At 31.8% G+C, this 17,380-nt stretch overlaps 1 protein-coding gene across 5 annotated transcripts in view; it reads right to left on the bottom strand.

The window, feature by feature from the left end:
- The window catches only part of LOC129976035 (retinaldehyde-binding protein 1-like), a 71,950-nt gene that overhangs the window by 7,281 nt on the left and 47,289 nt on the right, over positions 1-17,380 (bottom strand). For all 5 annotated transcript variants that reach the window (XM_056089378.1, XM_056089379.1, XM_056089377.1 and 2 more), the window contains exons 2-5: positions 15,556-15,734; positions 12,025-12,267; positions 6,194-6,387; positions 2,442-2,552 (exon numbers count right to left, since the gene is read on the bottom strand). In XM_056089378.1, the coding sequence (XP_055945353.1) occupies positions 2,442-2,552; positions 6,194-6,387; positions 12,025-12,267; positions 15,556-15,709 (702 nt within the window). In that variant the 5' untranslated portion in view covers positions 15,710-15,734. The remainder of the gene's footprint in view (positions 1-2,441; positions 2,553-6,193; positions 6,388-12,024; positions 12,268-15,555; positions 15,735-17,380) is intronic.

Raw genomic sequence — 17,380 nt, forward strand, 5'->3', positions numbered from 1 at the left:
ATCTCTGATGATGATGTCGTGCCCGCGTCACCACGGAAAGGGGGTGCAGTAGCTTCTGAGGGTAAAGACCCCTGAGCACCCGAGGGCAGAAGTCTGACTTCTAGCTCATATGAAGATGAAACTCGCACATTCGATTGCACAACCCCTTTTTACAGGGGGGTACATTCACACACCTCACAGATTGAACACATATGAAGAACAACCATGCCCGGACCGGGATTCGAACCCGGGGCACCCAGATGACGAGGAAGATGCGCTACCCCTATGCAAGGACGCCGGTTTTTAACAATCTCTTTTATTTTAATATTCCTTTTGTCAATACTTTTATTAGTTTCAAAGTAATGATTCAACCATATTTAAAAATCTGAAGTCAATCGATGAATTATACTTTCTAATATTTCAGATCTTTGTGAAATTTAAAAAAAATTTTAATTAAAAAACGCTCCAGGGATCCCAACGATAAAGGGATTTTGTATATTGTAATATTTCCTTCAAAATTAGTTTTTATTTAAAAAAATAATATGCATAAAAGGATTTTAATCTTAAAAATGCTGACTATATCACCTAGTTTACTATAAGCTTATTAGCAGGGAGAAAATCTGTTGACATGTTGTCGGTTACCGATGAATATCGACTCCTGTAGTGAAATAAACAGGAAGTTAAAAATTCAAAAGTTTCTTCTTTTCGGCTACACATCTGCAAAATTATGCTTACGTATAAATAATGTTTTGTCTATATTATTCTCTTAACACGATAACGAGAGTAGTTTTGTTTGCATTTTAACCAGCTTGCAATATATATTGTAAGAAATGTAAAAACTTCAAATGAGTTCGTAGATGTGTATTCTAGTTTAAGGGGGATGGAAATGGTGGAGGTTGAACTTTTCATTTTCCTATAACTGCCATCCCCCCCGGGGGGCACCTCGAAAAGAGGATGAGATGCTTCCGGTATGGTGGTTGGATCTCGCCACCCTGGTGGGTACACAAATAGGTTGGGAATCTGGCTCCTCCCATCGATGACGGGACGTACTTCATTCGGGAAGGGTTGTACCGTGGCCGGTGATAGTCCTTAGAAGTTAACCTCACTTCCTGTTGTTGTTGTCACTGTTGTTGTTGCGGCGGTCCGGTCATTCAGTATTATTATTCGCGTGCCTTCGGGCGGGTCGGAGAGTCAGAAGTATGACTTTCCTATAACTGCCTTAATATTGAAGATAGAAAAATAAGCCAGATTAGCGCCCCATTAAGACGAACATCTTCTGTGTTTAAAGTTTTTGGATAGCTGCAATTGTTTTGACGTTAGAGGCTTAACATCAATGATTTATGTTGCCATTTTTGAAATGAAATAAAATTTAGATTCTGAGACTAAATCTTATAATTAAAATATTTCAGAAATCTAAAAATTTATATGAAATATGAAATTTAGACCAACATACCAACTGCACAACACCAAATTTCTTTCAAATATCTCAAAGCATTTTTTTAAAAAATTATCATGCTCACAGACAAACAGACAAAGCATATATATATAATGATATTTTAACTCTAATTTCAATTTAATTAATTTTCATAGTAACTTCATCTTAATTTAGCCCATAGTAACTTCATTCTAAAATATTCTCTTATTTCGTGATCCAATTCCACTGTCTCTACTTAATTAATTCAAGAGAAGCTTTGTTAAATTGTTGAATCAGCTAAAATCTAACTTTCCCACACTACGCGTGAAGAGATAGCATACCGCTGATCAAGCAAATTCTTTTTTAAAATCTCCCTGTGTTTCCCTTACCTTGTCCACCCGTAACGAAAATCCCTATCGAAATCTCATAATACATTAGCACTGTAAAGAAATATTTTCCCTATCAAAATCATAGGTTATATAAGACCAGGGATAAAATGTCCAAGAGCTCTTCCCACATTCTTTTCTGTGTGCTCGTCGCTTGTACATATGCTTGCTTCTTCAAAATGAAATAAAACGACGTCACAAAATTAAAAGTATCTTCATTGTCTTCAAACTGCATCATGCTTCACAACAAATAATATTACATATATATATATATATATATATATATCCTCAATTTCCAAATAAATTTAATTAATTGCCCTTGACAAAGGTCAACACGTGTATTGAATTGACATGTGGCCGGAAATCCCATGTTATATAATACTAGTGATCATTTGTTTCGCTCTCTCTTTTCTTACTTCTGCTTTTGTGCCTTCACTTCGCCTTCTTGTAGATAATCATGCCTGCCTCCCGAGAGAGTATCTCCATTGCTTGTCAAACGTGCATTCTGCTTCAAACAATGTATATATATATACTGCCTGCATTCTGCTTCAAACAATATATATATATATATATATATATATATATATATATATATATATATAATGAAATTCAAAATAGGTTAAAGTTATGAAGAGTAAAAATAAAATAAAAAATTCTCTTACCCTGTCCCTCAGCTTTTTATTAATAAGTGGCTTTATCAAAGCGAATACGAAAGCAAATATGCTAGGATTGTTGACGATGTGGATAGCTTTATGCCTCACTGGAAGACAGTCCTGTGGAGAGAAAAAAAAAAAAGAAAACAATAGCTTGTACAAAATATAATTTATATACTATGCAATACATTGTGAAAGAACTTGCATTCTAGTCTAGTAACTTAAAATAATTGCATGACAAGGCGGTACGAATCGATAAAGAAAAAAAAAAAAAAAAAAAAAAAAAAAGAAAGTGGATGGGATCTTTCCGCTATGCTTCTTTGCTTGCTTTCGAATTATGGTCTTATTCCCTCAGCTCCCCCCCCCCACACACACATATAAGATTACAAACCTTGGGTAACGCCGCCAACTCCTTACTTGGCTAGTATATCAATCTTTGACATAAAATTAACAGTTTTACTTTCTCATGCACATAGCATAGAGAAAGTATAGTAATATAATTACAATACAATATAATATAATTATATTACAATATAATATAATTTAACATACAAAAAATTCGAACTCGTGATTTTGACGATTCTAAAAGTTATAGACCTTCTTGAGTTCGAAGACACGCTTTGGGAAGATGTCCGTCTATCGGTGACAAAGAAAACTCAAAAACGCTTTGAACTAGACGGTTGAAATTTGGTATACGATCTTTACACCAAATTTGTAGATTTGTGCCAAATTTTGAGTAAAATCTGTTCAGAGGAAGTCGAGAAGAAAGAGAATAGAAACGCCGCAACTCAAATGCTCAAATGGGTACAGGCGCATTAGAATCAACAGCTAATACATCACCACTTAACAGCCATATCATTCGTCTCACCTCCGACTCACTGGAGGGAGAGTCTGTGCTGAAAGCTTATAAGCCAGTTAACAGCGACGCTACCTGAGCATTTGCTTTTGTATCATAGTCATGTTACTGGGCTGCGAACCACAAGGTCTCAGGTTCTATCCTCGCGCACTGCAAATCCGCTACAAGCTCTTCAAACACGATAATAAAAATGGTTTGATAGTTTCAGTTCAAAATGTGTAGGTATCTATATTTTAGATGCTAAATCTATGTACCAAATTTTATCTATCAGGCTTTCTCGGCTTGAGTTCATCTGTAATTGTATAACCAGACAGACAATCTCCTTGTGAATGAATTTCGTTCAAATTTTAAACGAAATCTACAAATTCGTCTCCCGTATACCAAATTTCATCTGTCTAGCTCAAATTATTTTCAAATTGTCATGTTCGCAGAAAGACAGATATAATGCCAAATACATGTTTTTCGAATTCGGGGGAAGTCTGGATCGTGTAGATTCGTCAAACACTCAAGTTCGGATTTTTTTTTTTTTTTTTGACAATTATTATATTTTCTCTATACCTCTTATATGAGAAAATGAAAAAAAGCTATATTTTCTACTCTCCGACTGTTATATGGTTATATATATATATATATATTGAGATTGGATCAATCAAGTTTTTATCCAAATGTTGATTGTTGAGCGAAATATAAACAATGTTCAAAATTTTGATTTTCTTCCATTGTGACAAGTAGGTAATTCTAATAAACTTTTTGCGATATAAATAATATATTTTTAATTCTTTTATAATGTTACTATTACTTATATACATATATATATATATAGATAACCAATCAAAAGTAAGAAATATTTTGTAAACGAAACCAAAATGAAAACGAAACGTTTTGGAATCGCAACTAAAAATTATTTCTTATTCAAACTAAAACCAAAAAAGGAACAGGAAAAACTTCATATTATTTAGAGAGCGAAAAGGCAGCTACTTCTAAAACACAGATGAATTGAAACAAAAGTATTAAAATCAAGTTAATATGAAAATCAAATAAACAAAATAAAAAAAGAATCCGGCCTGAAGACTTTTTCAAAGGTCGCCCTCAGGCAGGGATTAAAAAAAAGGGGGATTTTTTCTGTGAGGGAATGCAGACAAGAGAGTCTAATAATGATTCCTCGTGACCCGAAAATCCCCTAAAATGAGGCCTAAGAGATATATCATTTTAACAGAAAGGACAATACAAAACAACAAATTAGAAGAAAATAACCACTAATAAGTAAAAATACAATAGCAAAATAACAATAAACTCTTAAAACACAGAAACTAAAAGGAAAGCACATACCAGCAGCAGGCAAGGAAATTTTAAGCTATCGATTGTAATTCCCGCTTTTTAAAAACACAAAGCTAACGTATTAAAGGTAAATAATTATTGTAGTCTCCCAGCGCCATTTATTGAGTGATCTAATATGCAAGGAAAGTTCTATTTTTATTTTAGGCAAAGGATTAATCCCAAACCATACCTTGTTTAATTAAAAAGTTGACAGTACAGTAATTTTTAGAAAATTCATTTTTAATTAGGTTATATATATATATATATATATATATATATATATATATATATATATATATATATATATATATATATATATATATATATATATAGTTATTTTAAATATTTAATTAAAATATTTTTTAGGTGGTCAGTACAGTCAAAATGATTGGGATTCTCTAAAATAAATAATTTCAGTAATAATAAATTAAAATGGAAAATAATAAATAATAATAAATTAAAGTGGAAAGAATTAATCTTCAATTAATATAATAATATTTTTTACTGAAACAAATCATTTTTTTTATAATCTGATTACTGAAAATAGAGTCACTCAGCGTTTAAACTTTATGGGCGCCAAAGAATAGCTTTTTTAATTTATGTAATATCTCAAGAGTTTGTCAACAAAATTTTCTTATATTCATTATGAGCAGATCGATTAATTAACAATGTTTAAATTTAAATCATCAAACACTAAGAAAATAAAACGAATCGTTTAAAATAAACGGTTGAAAACAGGTTTTAAAAAAACTACTTAAAAAACGATGTACTTAAAACTATAAGCATATACAAAAAATATATAACTAACATAAATACAATTTACTTACAAAAGCATGCGACTAACTCAAAAATAATTTAAATCATCCATTGATAACGGTTGTCATGGCAACAATCAGAACAGAATGCGCATGCGTGAATTTTCTTCCCCAGTTACGTAACGCAAATACGTGATTTTTTCTACGCCAGTTGGGGTAACGCTATGCGGATTAGAAATTTTTAATTTCCTTTATTCTGTTTTATTTTAATTCAAAAGTACTTCAGAATGAATCTGAAAGATCGATTCATTAACAATGTTTAATTTTAAATGCATCAAACATTAAGAAAATAAACAGAATCGATTGAAATAATCCGCCGAAAAATTTTAACCCTAGCCTCATTACTGTTGGGAGAAAAAAAAATTAAAGCCTTTCTCATTTGGCGGTGGGGAAAATGGAAGATTTTTTTGGCGGGAAAGTTAGTTTTTAATTAATAATTAAAATTCTAATTAAAAATTCGAAAAAAGGAACCCCAGGTGCACATTCCCAACCTCCAAGGTATACATGTACCAAATTTGGTAGCTGTAGGTCAAACGGTCTGGCCTGTAGAGCGCCAACACACACACACACACACACATTGAGCTTTATTATAAGTATATAGATTATTATTATCGTGTAACATATAATATCAGCTCACTTAGTTTGAAAAGTATTTTAACTTATTTACAGACATCGCATCTAAATAGTGATTTTAATAATTTATGCAATCAGAGGGTTAACCTAGGCGAACAAGTTGGTCGCCATGGGCGGCTAGTAATTAAATAAAGCTTTACCTGCACAGCCGACACAAAACACGTCAGTTTAGTGAGTGGCAAGTACATGAGATGAGACCAGGAGAAATCTTTCATATCTGCTATACTGGTTATTCCACATATTTGAGTCACCTCACTGTCCACTGCTTTCTCGTTGCAGATGAGACCGAATCGGAGGATCTGTTCGAAGCTGAGTTCGGCTGGATTCCACAGACCTAGAAAAAGTCCACGTTTATATAAAAGCAAGTCGAATTCCCTTTCCGGTAATTTCTATACCTCTGCGTTTTCTGAAAATTCACATACTAATTTTCCACAGGCTATTTGAAAGTATATACAAAATAAACGTGGCATAATAATGGTTTTGTTTCATTTATATCTTACGGAATTATTCTAAAAGAATGCTTCAAATTTGAAATGTTATCTTTGCTAATAATAAAGAAAAATGTGTGTCTGTGTCTATCTACTGGCAATATTAACCCTTTGCAATCGGAAAAGTAATTAGATGCATGATTATTAACAAAATATAAAAGCTCATTTCATTGTTATAAGGTATAAAATACAAGGTGAATTTAAATTTTTTTAAAACTTCACCCTTCATATATATATATATATATATATATATATATATATATATATATATATATATATATATATATATATATATATATATATGCAACATTATTTTGGTTGAAGCAGAATACAAGTTGGAAGCAGTGAAGAGACATTTTGTATTTTTAATTTCGTTTTATTCTCTCTCGGGAGGCAAGCATGTTTATTTACAAGACGGCACAGCGCGTCACAAATGCAGAAGTAAAGAAGAGCGCGAAACAAATGATCACTAGTCTTATATAACATAGGATATACGGCCACGTGCCGATGGAATACATGTGTTGACTTCTGACAAAGGCAACGAAAGTATCACTTTCATTTGATACGTAGTACTGATGGCGCGATATTTTTACAAAGGGATTAATTAAACCGAAAGTGGAATTGGATCACAAAATAAGAGAATATTTTTAGAATGAAGTTACTATGGGCTAAATTAAGATAGAATCTTGGAAATTAATTAAATTGAGATTAAAATTAAAATATCATTACCCACATATATATAAATACTTAGATCTAGAAAGTTTTAATTGGTGATCATGACTCGAGTGCAAAGTGTTAATATATATCCATATCTTTAAAGTTACATCTTCCGTGTTAATCACAAAAATATTTCGAAGATTGGAAATGTGTACATTTTTTAAATAACTTTATTAAAATTTTAATTAATTAAAAATTAAGGCGAGTTTTGGTGTGTGTTTTTTCTGGGATAGCTTCCGAAAATATAACTATATAAATCTAAATTTTACACCATTTCAAATTTTAAAAAATTGTCTTTTTAATGTTTGTAATTTAACAGTCGTAAAAATTTTGGTAATTTAATATATATATATATATATATGTGTGTGTGTGTGTGTGTGTGTGTGTGTGTGTGTGTGTGTGTGTGTGTGTGTGTGTGTGTGTGTGTGTGTGTGTGTTATATAGTTTAGAAGAAAAAAATAAAACATTACATAAAAAAAACAAGGTGTCATTTAGAAGATAAATGGATCGGATATGACAATTAACATTACACGTCTTTATTGTTCATACGATTTGAGGAAATCATGAACATGGAGACACGGCGAACCATTTGGTCGTCTGAACTTTTAATTAAACTTTTAATTAATTGAAAATTAAGCTGAGTTTGGTGTTTTTCCGCGATAACTGCTGAAAATACCACTCCTCAAAAAAAAAAAAAAAAAAAAAAAAAAAAAAATTACACCATTACAAAATCTTAAAAAATTGTCTTTTTAAGGATTACAATTTAATTGTAGGAAGAATTTTAGAAACTTTAAATATATATATATATATATATAGAAATAGATTACATTATTGCCTTGAAATTCAAACCGTTTTCATTGTTCCATCTAATGTTTAATCGATTAATTTTCTTCCATTGTTGAAATCTGAAAAAGACGGGTTTTGCAGATTCAAGAAATATATATCTGTGCAGTTTCAAGAAATATATATATACATATAAAAGAGATTACAGTTTCACAAAATTTAGAAGACAAATGAACCGGATATTAACGTTTCTAATAGCGGTATGATGTTTTGAAATTATCTCCATTAAAAAGGTTAATGTACATGATGAGTAAAATACTAAGACAATTAAAATACAAGTTTTAATATAAAATGTCAGACAATTTAGTGGAATCATGAATAAGGAGTTATAAAAAACGAATCGTCTATAATCAAATGTAACTAATACTCCCGGCGAACCAACTGGTCGTCTGAGGCGACTAAGTAATAATAAAGAAGAAAGCGCATCTGTGAGTATTTATAGGTAATCTTAATCCAGAACTTTTGATTTGGCATTACCAAATACATCACTAAGATATTTCGGAAATTGTGAATGGGCTCTTTTTAGTAATTTTTTAAAACAAATTCTTATTAAAATTTTAATCAATTAAAAATTATGCGAAATTTTTGGAAATTTTCTCAAAAATGTTATTGCACAAAAATGATATTTGCGCCATTTTAAAATTCACTAATTGCCTTTTTAAGAAAAAAAAGTATTAATTTAATTTTAGTGAAATTTTTTTCCTAAATTTTGAAAATCTTCTACAAATTTTTTTCCTAAATTTTGAAAATCTTCTACAAATTTTTTTCCCATGTATAATTTTCGACAATATTTTTCATTAGAATAAAATTTTAACCGTTTTTATTATTTCATTAAATACCGAATTTCATAATTACTTTCTATTGTTAAAAGCTGAAAAAAAAAAAAAAAAAAAAATCTGAATTTTAGATTCGCCGTCTACGAGATGATTAAGTTAAGTTAAGTTACAGTACAGCGAAATTCAAGATATATTACGCGAACAGTTAAATTTTTAATGGTGGTATGATGCCATCGGATTCTGTTAAATTAGGAAGCTTCATATAGGCAAGGAACAGAAAGTTGAAAAGATATTAAAATAATACTGTTTTAATGATTTAATTCGATGTAGAATTAAATGCTTAAAAATATTCCATTTTGTGTATATGATTGTAAGGTTAGGCATAGGAAATTAATAAATTGAAATTAAATACAGCCAGCATTTCTAGGAACCAGCTGATTGTCAAAGTTTGCTAGTATTTAAAAAACTAATCTTAATGGGTTTTTTTCTCTGATATTTTTCAAATCTTTCGATTATGGTACGTTTTGTGTAATAAAAAGAACAGAGAATGTAATTTGCTTCAAATTTTTGAGCCTCTTTCCTTTGTTCGATTTGGATAAAAGTCTGATGTTAAGAAAAAAAAATCAACCCAAAGGTGTATGGTGAAAATTCCAGCAAGCTTAGTAACGGATGACGGCTCTTTGATCTACAACATTATACAACTAGCTATACAACAGTTACAACAAAAAATAAACATTATACAACTAGCTATACAACAGTTACAACAAAAAATAAACATTATACAACTAGCAAAATCTTCGTTAAACAACCGCAATAGCGCAAAGCATTGAGAGAGAATTGGAGAATTAATTCCCCAAAGAGAGACTTGGGTCAATTACTATTTCTCTGATTCGACTTCTCTTACTGACTCTGTTTCCCAGAATTTTAAAAACTCCGGGATAAGGAAAACATCTTTTTGAAGTTTCTTGAAGGATATTGTATTTTTGCTCATGATCGAGATATCATAAAAATTCAAATAATTTCATTTCTTTGATAGATTTTTTATCGCCAAATTTAGTCAATTTTGTCGCTAAGTCAACAATAGCCTTCCAAGTTTATTATTAAGGCCCTGGGTCATTAACCTGGTATCCATTTAGCACTTACTAGAGCTTTTGTATATGCCATCTTACTTAACGCGGCATTAACTACGCAGTGAAGCAATATTATAAATTCTTAAAATCGCAATAACCGCCGCTAACATGTTGTATTTTGAAGTTATTGTTATTCATAAAATTTTAGTGAAAGCGTTGTAAAGTACAGATAGTATTCAACCTATAAAAATCATTATTATTTTTAAAGTTGACTAGCATTGTTTCCATTTCAACTCTCTGAAGTTGAAAAAGAAATAATAATATGTTTCCTCAGTAACTTAGCACAAAATCCTTTTGTGCTAAGTTACAAAATAAAAAAAGTTTAAAACAGTTCTAAGTTTGAAATTAAAAAAATCTTTTTAATGATGTTAAAATTAGTTTTTCAATTTTATTTCTGAACAGTATTTCCCCCTAATTTTAAGAAGTTTTCGAAAATATTCTTTGTATATTCTAAACTTTTTCATAACTTCAGTTATTGTATCTATATACTTGCACATTGCAATGATATTAAATATATAGGTAAAATCCCATTTTACTGAGCTCCTTACATCACCAAAGATGCCAACAATGCCAAGTTGCCAATCAAGGTGGCTGACCAGATAAACTATAATATGAAACACATTTATCCACATATTTTTATTAAAATTATGTGTTTCGATGCTGAAACTAAGACTTCTTTTTGAACTTTTATTTATCACTATAGCTGAATCTCTTATGAATTCTGAAAAGAAGAACTTTTGCAAACTGGCTGCACCGGTTCGAGCTTTATAGAATAAAATTAGAGAATGCAATGCCTACGGCATTTAAAAAAAATATACCAAGCAGAATTTTTTTTTTTTTTTTTTTTTGGAAGAAAAGAAACCTCTATGGCTTTGCTAGCAAACCTAGTAACTTTGCTAGAACATTGAACATAAGGATTCTGATGATAACAGAAACAGGAAGGGGGAAAAAACACATCAGCTTTTTGTACTAGAGACAGATGCCTTTATTTAGGAAAACATTTTAAGGAATAAATACACTCATTCGGTTCACTTTTTCTTTTGAGCTGGGAACGATTTAAAAATTTCTTTTAAAAAAAATCGGTATTTTTTCAGAGATGTAAACATTGTTTGGTCGACACGATAAATATTCCGTCATGTTATGATTGAATTCTCCAATATAGCATTTCAGATAATATTTATGATCATAATATTTCTGATCATCCCAATCATCAGATATCAGTTCTTGCGCAAACATTAATTAATTATCATGGGAAACTCACAACTCTCAACAAGCCGCAAAGGATTCCGTTAGAATGATGAGATCGCAGAGTTGTGAAACAAAGAGAAACAATTTCAAAAAGCTCAGGCAGATGTTTCGAATTTTCTTTTTATTTCCTGTTCTGAAAACATTCCTGAAACAGACGATTTTAATTAGAATTGGGAATTCAATAAGAATTGGAAAAGATAAATATTGTTTTCGATTTCCCTCGCAATTAATCTTCTGGTAAGGAAGATAGTTCTATGGTTGGTGAATGGATGCTAGGTCAATGATCCCCGGTCTTGGAGACAAAATTGGCTACTATTTGGTGACATTAACGACATAAATGAAGGATACAGAATATTATATAATCATAGTAATATCTACATTAGGATTCGAATTCCAACTTATTCTAGAACATTCGATTCCCTGTCATGGAAGTTATAGAAGTGGGAGCTCACATGCGAATGGAATTTGAGTTGGGAGCTGAAGCGAGTAGTCAAGTGCATTCTTTCTTTGGATTGTCGATCTCCAGTGAATTCTCTCAGGCAGTTTTGTGCTATTATCGTTATTAATAACGATTTGATAAATGCGTATTGTTTTTCACTGCAATTACTATTTTGCGTAAGCTTTATGTTCTATTATCGATGTTTTGTGCTTTTGCGTAGAATAAGGGTAACCATTGTCGATCTTGTTTTCACCATATACCCATTGAACAGGATTCTTCCAAGACAACACTATCAAACATTGTTTTCTTTACAAATTCAAAATTACTTACCAACCTTCGCGAAATAAATTGCTGATCCGTCCGTATTTCTTTTCTCCAAGAATCCGATAGCATCCGCCTTCATCATTTCCATATTTTGTTTCGGCGTCCATTGCTGATAGACGGACGGGTTTTTAAGCCTGTGTTTATAGTGAGACTTGAGCAGCGTGAAAGCAGCCTCAGTGTCGAACTTCCGAGCTCTCACGAAACGGAGAAGAAAGTTGTCGGATGCATCACACCTCAAATTTCTCTCATCTGGGAATGCAAAAGAAATACATCAGTCGCACATGAATACAATCTTCAACTCTAATAATAAACAGAGAGAATGCCCCCCCCCCTAAATGTTTTCTTATACACGTTAAAAAAACTGTTATTCCCTCTTTCCATCCCCACATAATATTATGAATAGCCTTGAATAAGGCTATGAGTACCACGAGTGCTCTGCTCATACACACACAATATATATATATATATATATATATATATGTGTGTGTGTGTGTGTGTGTGTGTGTGTGTGTGTGTGTGTGTGTGTGTGTGTGTGTGTGTGTGTGTGTGTGTGTGTGTGTGTGTGTGTGTGTGTGTGTGTTTATGTATATATGTGTTATGTGTGTGTAATGATATCTTCTTTAAATCTAAACTAATTCCTAATTAATTTTCCAATTTTTAAAATTTTTTATCTTAATTTAATCCATATTAACTTCATTCTAATATGTTCTCTTATTTTCTGATCCAATTCTACCTCTCTTATTTAATTAATGCTACAGGAGCTCTGTAAAAATGCTTAAATCGGCGGTTGTCACTCTTGGAGTGAAAGGATAAAAATTTGTCAAACTAAGCGAATTCTTTTAAAAGATACCCATATTCTCCTTCCCTAAATCGACACGTTTAAAGAAATTTCTATCAGACCCCCCCCCCCCCACCGGCGTCCTGACATAAGGGTAGCGCATCTTCCCCGTGATCTGGGTCTCCCGGGTTCCAATCCCGGTTCGGGCATGGTTGTTCTTCATCTGTGTTATATCTGTGAGGTGTGTGAATGTGTCCCCCCCCCCTGTAAAAAGAGGTTGTGCAAGCGAATGTGTGTGTGTCATCTTCATATGAGCTAGAAGACAGACTTCTGCCCTCGGGTGCTCAGGAGTCTTTACCCTCAGAAACTACTGCATCTCCTTTCCGTGGTAAAGCGGACACGATATCATCATCAGAATCTCACAGTATATTATCACTGTGGATAAATATTTCTGTCTCATCTGATGTTATATCGCTTGTGAACGGAAGTGTGTGTGAGTTTCGCCAGTGCTTCTTGTACATAAATTATGCCTCCCGGGTTGGAATAAAAACGAAGTTTCAAAATTCAAAGTGTCTTCTTTCTTCGGACAAGAAACTGCTCAAAAGTATATGTGTGCGGTATAAGCTATTATAAAAAAAAAACTATCCCGATATATGAGAACCTAGCTGTCATATCGTTCACAGAAAAAGAATAAAATTTTGGTTCAATGTACTTTAAGGTATGAGCTCAAGAAAAATATGAAAAATTCTATGAATCATATAAGCAGTTAAGCTTTAACAGTAATGATTACAGTAACAAAATTTCAAATGGCAATACCAACTTTTTTTTTTTATTGGAATGTGTTTTCCATAGCAAAAAATAATAAATAGATTTGGAATGGTGCCATCTTGAGTGGTGATATTTGATTATGTAAATTGATTCTGCTTGGCTATTTGTATCTTTTTTTTATATTTCTTATTATAATACTTAGTAATTTTTCTTTATTCGCTTTCACTGTCAAAATTCTTGTAAAATTGATTTATATTTTTCAGAATTTCATTGTTAGTTGTAAATAATTTTTTTATTTATTGTATTATTTTATTTTTTATAGTTATTATATTTCGTTATATTTTAAAATTTACTTCACTGTGTTTAATTTTAAGCATTTTAAAATTTATCGCCATTGATTTATTATTTTTTAAATACAGGGGATTCAAAATTTATCGTTCAACTTTCGTGACGAGGTAGGGAATAGGTCAGGAAACCGATTTCAAATGGGAAAGTATCTGCATGAGCATATGGACATGAAAAGTGAACAGAAGTCATCTGCATGAACATATGGAAAGAGAAGTGAATATAAGTCATCTGCATGCAAAACTAAAGTCATCTGCATGAGCATATGGACATGAAAAGTGAACAGAAGTCATCTGCATGAACACATGGACAAGTGAAGTGAACAGAAATATTACAGTGAAGTAGTAACGAATGTGACTTTTATTCTAATAAGGTAATGTTCAGGTTTACAAAAGGTGTTCAAAAGTTCGACTGTTTACGCAAATACAGTGTCATTGCATTGTCCGCCGAAAATTTTCAAAATCCGAGCTCTATTTCACTGTCGAATAAGCATGTTTACATTTGCAGACATACTGTTACGAATCTGTGATGCGGCTTTCTAGCATAGTTGGTTCCATCATAAGAAAGAATGTTTTACAGTAATCTGCATTGGACGGAGTACGAGTGTCGCGTCGGAGGTCCCGGAGCTTGGCGATAAACTTGGTGACCATTTGGGGACTTGGCGACAAATTTGGGTGACTTTGGCGCCAAAATAGATTATACCCGAAACATTGAGAATTTTCCCGATCCGTCCAGTAGGAGCCGAGATACGCCTCAAACGTTCCTGATTGGTTGAGAGGCTTCTAGCCCCGCCTCCTGAGACCTATAAAAGGAGGCATCTGCAGCTGCCAGTGCAAGTCGTAGTCGGAAGCGATAGAGAAAAGTAGTGGGATCGACAGTGAAGAGTAGTCGGAATCGACGGTGAAGAACTGGTCTTCCAGGGATTAGCAGATCAGCGACGGAGTCAAGTTAGTGCTGAACTAAGCTGTGCGCTACTGTCTGCAGTAGAGTCTTGTTGTATGCGGTTGTGTATGCTGTTGTATGCTGCACGTCTCGGCTGAAGATAATCGTCTTCTATGCTGTATATAGTTGTCGTCTTTGTGCTGCCCTGTGTGTCTTCGTGTAAATACAAGTCATTGTTTTTTTTTCTACTGCTGCCTACTGATTGAGCGTTCTCCACACCATATAACTCCCACTATTCAAACGAACCCCCGGAAATTTCGCAACAATATTTTCCTTTGTGATATCGGTTTCCTGATGTATTCCCTACCTCCACCCGAAATTTCAATGATAAGTTTTGAATCCCCCTGTTTATGTTTATTTCTCTCTGGCCTTTTTTATTGGAAGGTTCTCTTTTCGGTGAACCTGTTAATGCTCTAAAACCAAAAGGTTGATCAAAGCTTCGAATGAATGAAATAAAGGATAATGGCTTGAAATCTACTTTAATGTACTTCTTCACATCTCCAAGAATTCCAAGTAGCCAAAGTCAAAATTCAAGATAACTGATAGACTAAACAATATTTTGCAAGGGGTTTTTAGAAAATCTATGCCGTTTGCTTGTTTGAGTTACCATATTGGCGACAATCTCAATTAACTGATAAAAATATATTTCAATATAATAATGATAATTAAATCATGAATATGAAATTTTTATTACTAAATCTTACTAGATATCTTAGTTCTCAGTTCCTTCAGGCACTTTTCCCGTTTGCTTTCTGTTTCTCCTAATTCCTTCAGAGCAATTTGTTGTACAAATTTCGGAATTTCTTTGCAGTCCAGAGGCAATATATCATCTGGCGTTTGTATTTCGGGAGTAGCCATCCGTTGACGACTGAGGAATTTTATCCTGCAACAAAAGAATTAATGGAATAAGCAAATTGTGTTATAAAAAGTATCCAGATTTTCATATTTGTATGAATTTCTGCAGATATGCTAAATCACTATGTACGTTAAATTGCGACCATGCGAAGAAAATGCATGAACGGATGTTTTACAATGATGATTATGTTAACAATTCGATTATGACAACATTTAAGGTCATTGCCTATATTCGGAACAAATGTCTTGAAAAATTACATTTTTTAATAATTTTTTAGTTACTTTAGATGCATTGTCAATGAAAAATTTGGAAATGATGAAAATAATTTTCTTATATAATATTTTTTGAGAAACAAGGAAATTTTCAGAAAATATTAAAGAAATTTGAATTCGCCAGCGAATTATTCAAAAAATGTGAGCTTCTAAAAACACAGCTATTTCTCTTTCTTTCTTCTAAAAAGCATTTAAAAGCATCTTTCAATCGCTTCATTTGCTGAATTCTTTTCTCTTCATAGCTTCCATTGTTTCAATAATATTATATTTAAAAATACAACCGAGAATCGTGCATTAACTCCTTGAAGAAAAAAAGAGTCGAAACCACAGCGAAATTACGCTTATTTACGTTTAGGAACTTGAACTTGGAAGGCATAGATTATTGGGATTTATAACAACAATGGCTGTTATCCCCAAATGTTAAGGAAGTGAAACCTAGTCAACCATTGACTGTTGTAGATGTTGCCAAATCCTATAGATAAATCCTATATCCTATCCATATCAAGAAATTTTAGCCAGAGAATTATTTATAAAGATGAATTCAATTTGTTGGATAGTAATTCCAAATAATCCCGAAAGATTTCATACGGAGAGAAGATTACAAATTGAAAAGCCTATATTTGTTTCCTAAAGAAATCTAAATTACAAAATGGATTTTGCTGAAATTTTGTCATTAATATTACGAAATATAAGAAAGATTCCTTGAGTTTTGTAATGATTCATTAAATAGATAATTAATTTTAAAAATAAAAACTTTGCTTCCATCGCTTAAGCCTAATGTTGTTCGAGCATGTAGAAGCGGGATGCTTATATTTGTTTAGGATCTGAATTGAAAATAAACCAAAACATGAGGAAAAAATGATATTCAAAAAAATATTCTTTTAATGCGGAAAAATGTCGCTTTAATTTTGAAAATTGTTTTAAGCTTTCTTGTTACTTAAAAATTCAGTTTTTCATTGAATGCTTTTAACGGATAACGGAAATTCAAAAGCACTATTTGAAATGGCAGACTTCATATTTATGCTTCAAACGTATATTTAAGTTGTCACTCGCAGTGTTTAATTAATTCTTTATCATTCTTTAGACACGGTTAATTAAAAAATTTATATTGTATTTAAAAATCGTTTGGGCCAATCTGTAATTTTTTATGAAGTTGCGAGATTTTAGAATTACTTAATACAACAGATTTTTTTCACTTGAATTTAAAATAATGTAGCAGACGATAGAAAGAATTTATTTATTGTAAATATTTATACAAAAAATCTTTTGCATTAAAGTATTTATACAAATTTATTATCTTTATGATTGCAGACACTTTGAGAATCAGTTGAATGCTAATAGGAAATTTTAATTTTATGTTAAATTGTTAATATGAAATACATTTTTTATTACAATGTTTAT

Source organism: Argiope bruennichi, chromosome 7 (genome assembly GCF_947563725.1).
Source record: "Argiope bruennichi chromosome 7, qqArgBrue1.1, whole genome shotgun sequence".
Classification (NCBI taxonomy): domain Eukaryota; kingdom Metazoa; phylum Arthropoda; class Arachnida; order Araneae; family Araneidae; genus Argiope; species Argiope bruennichi.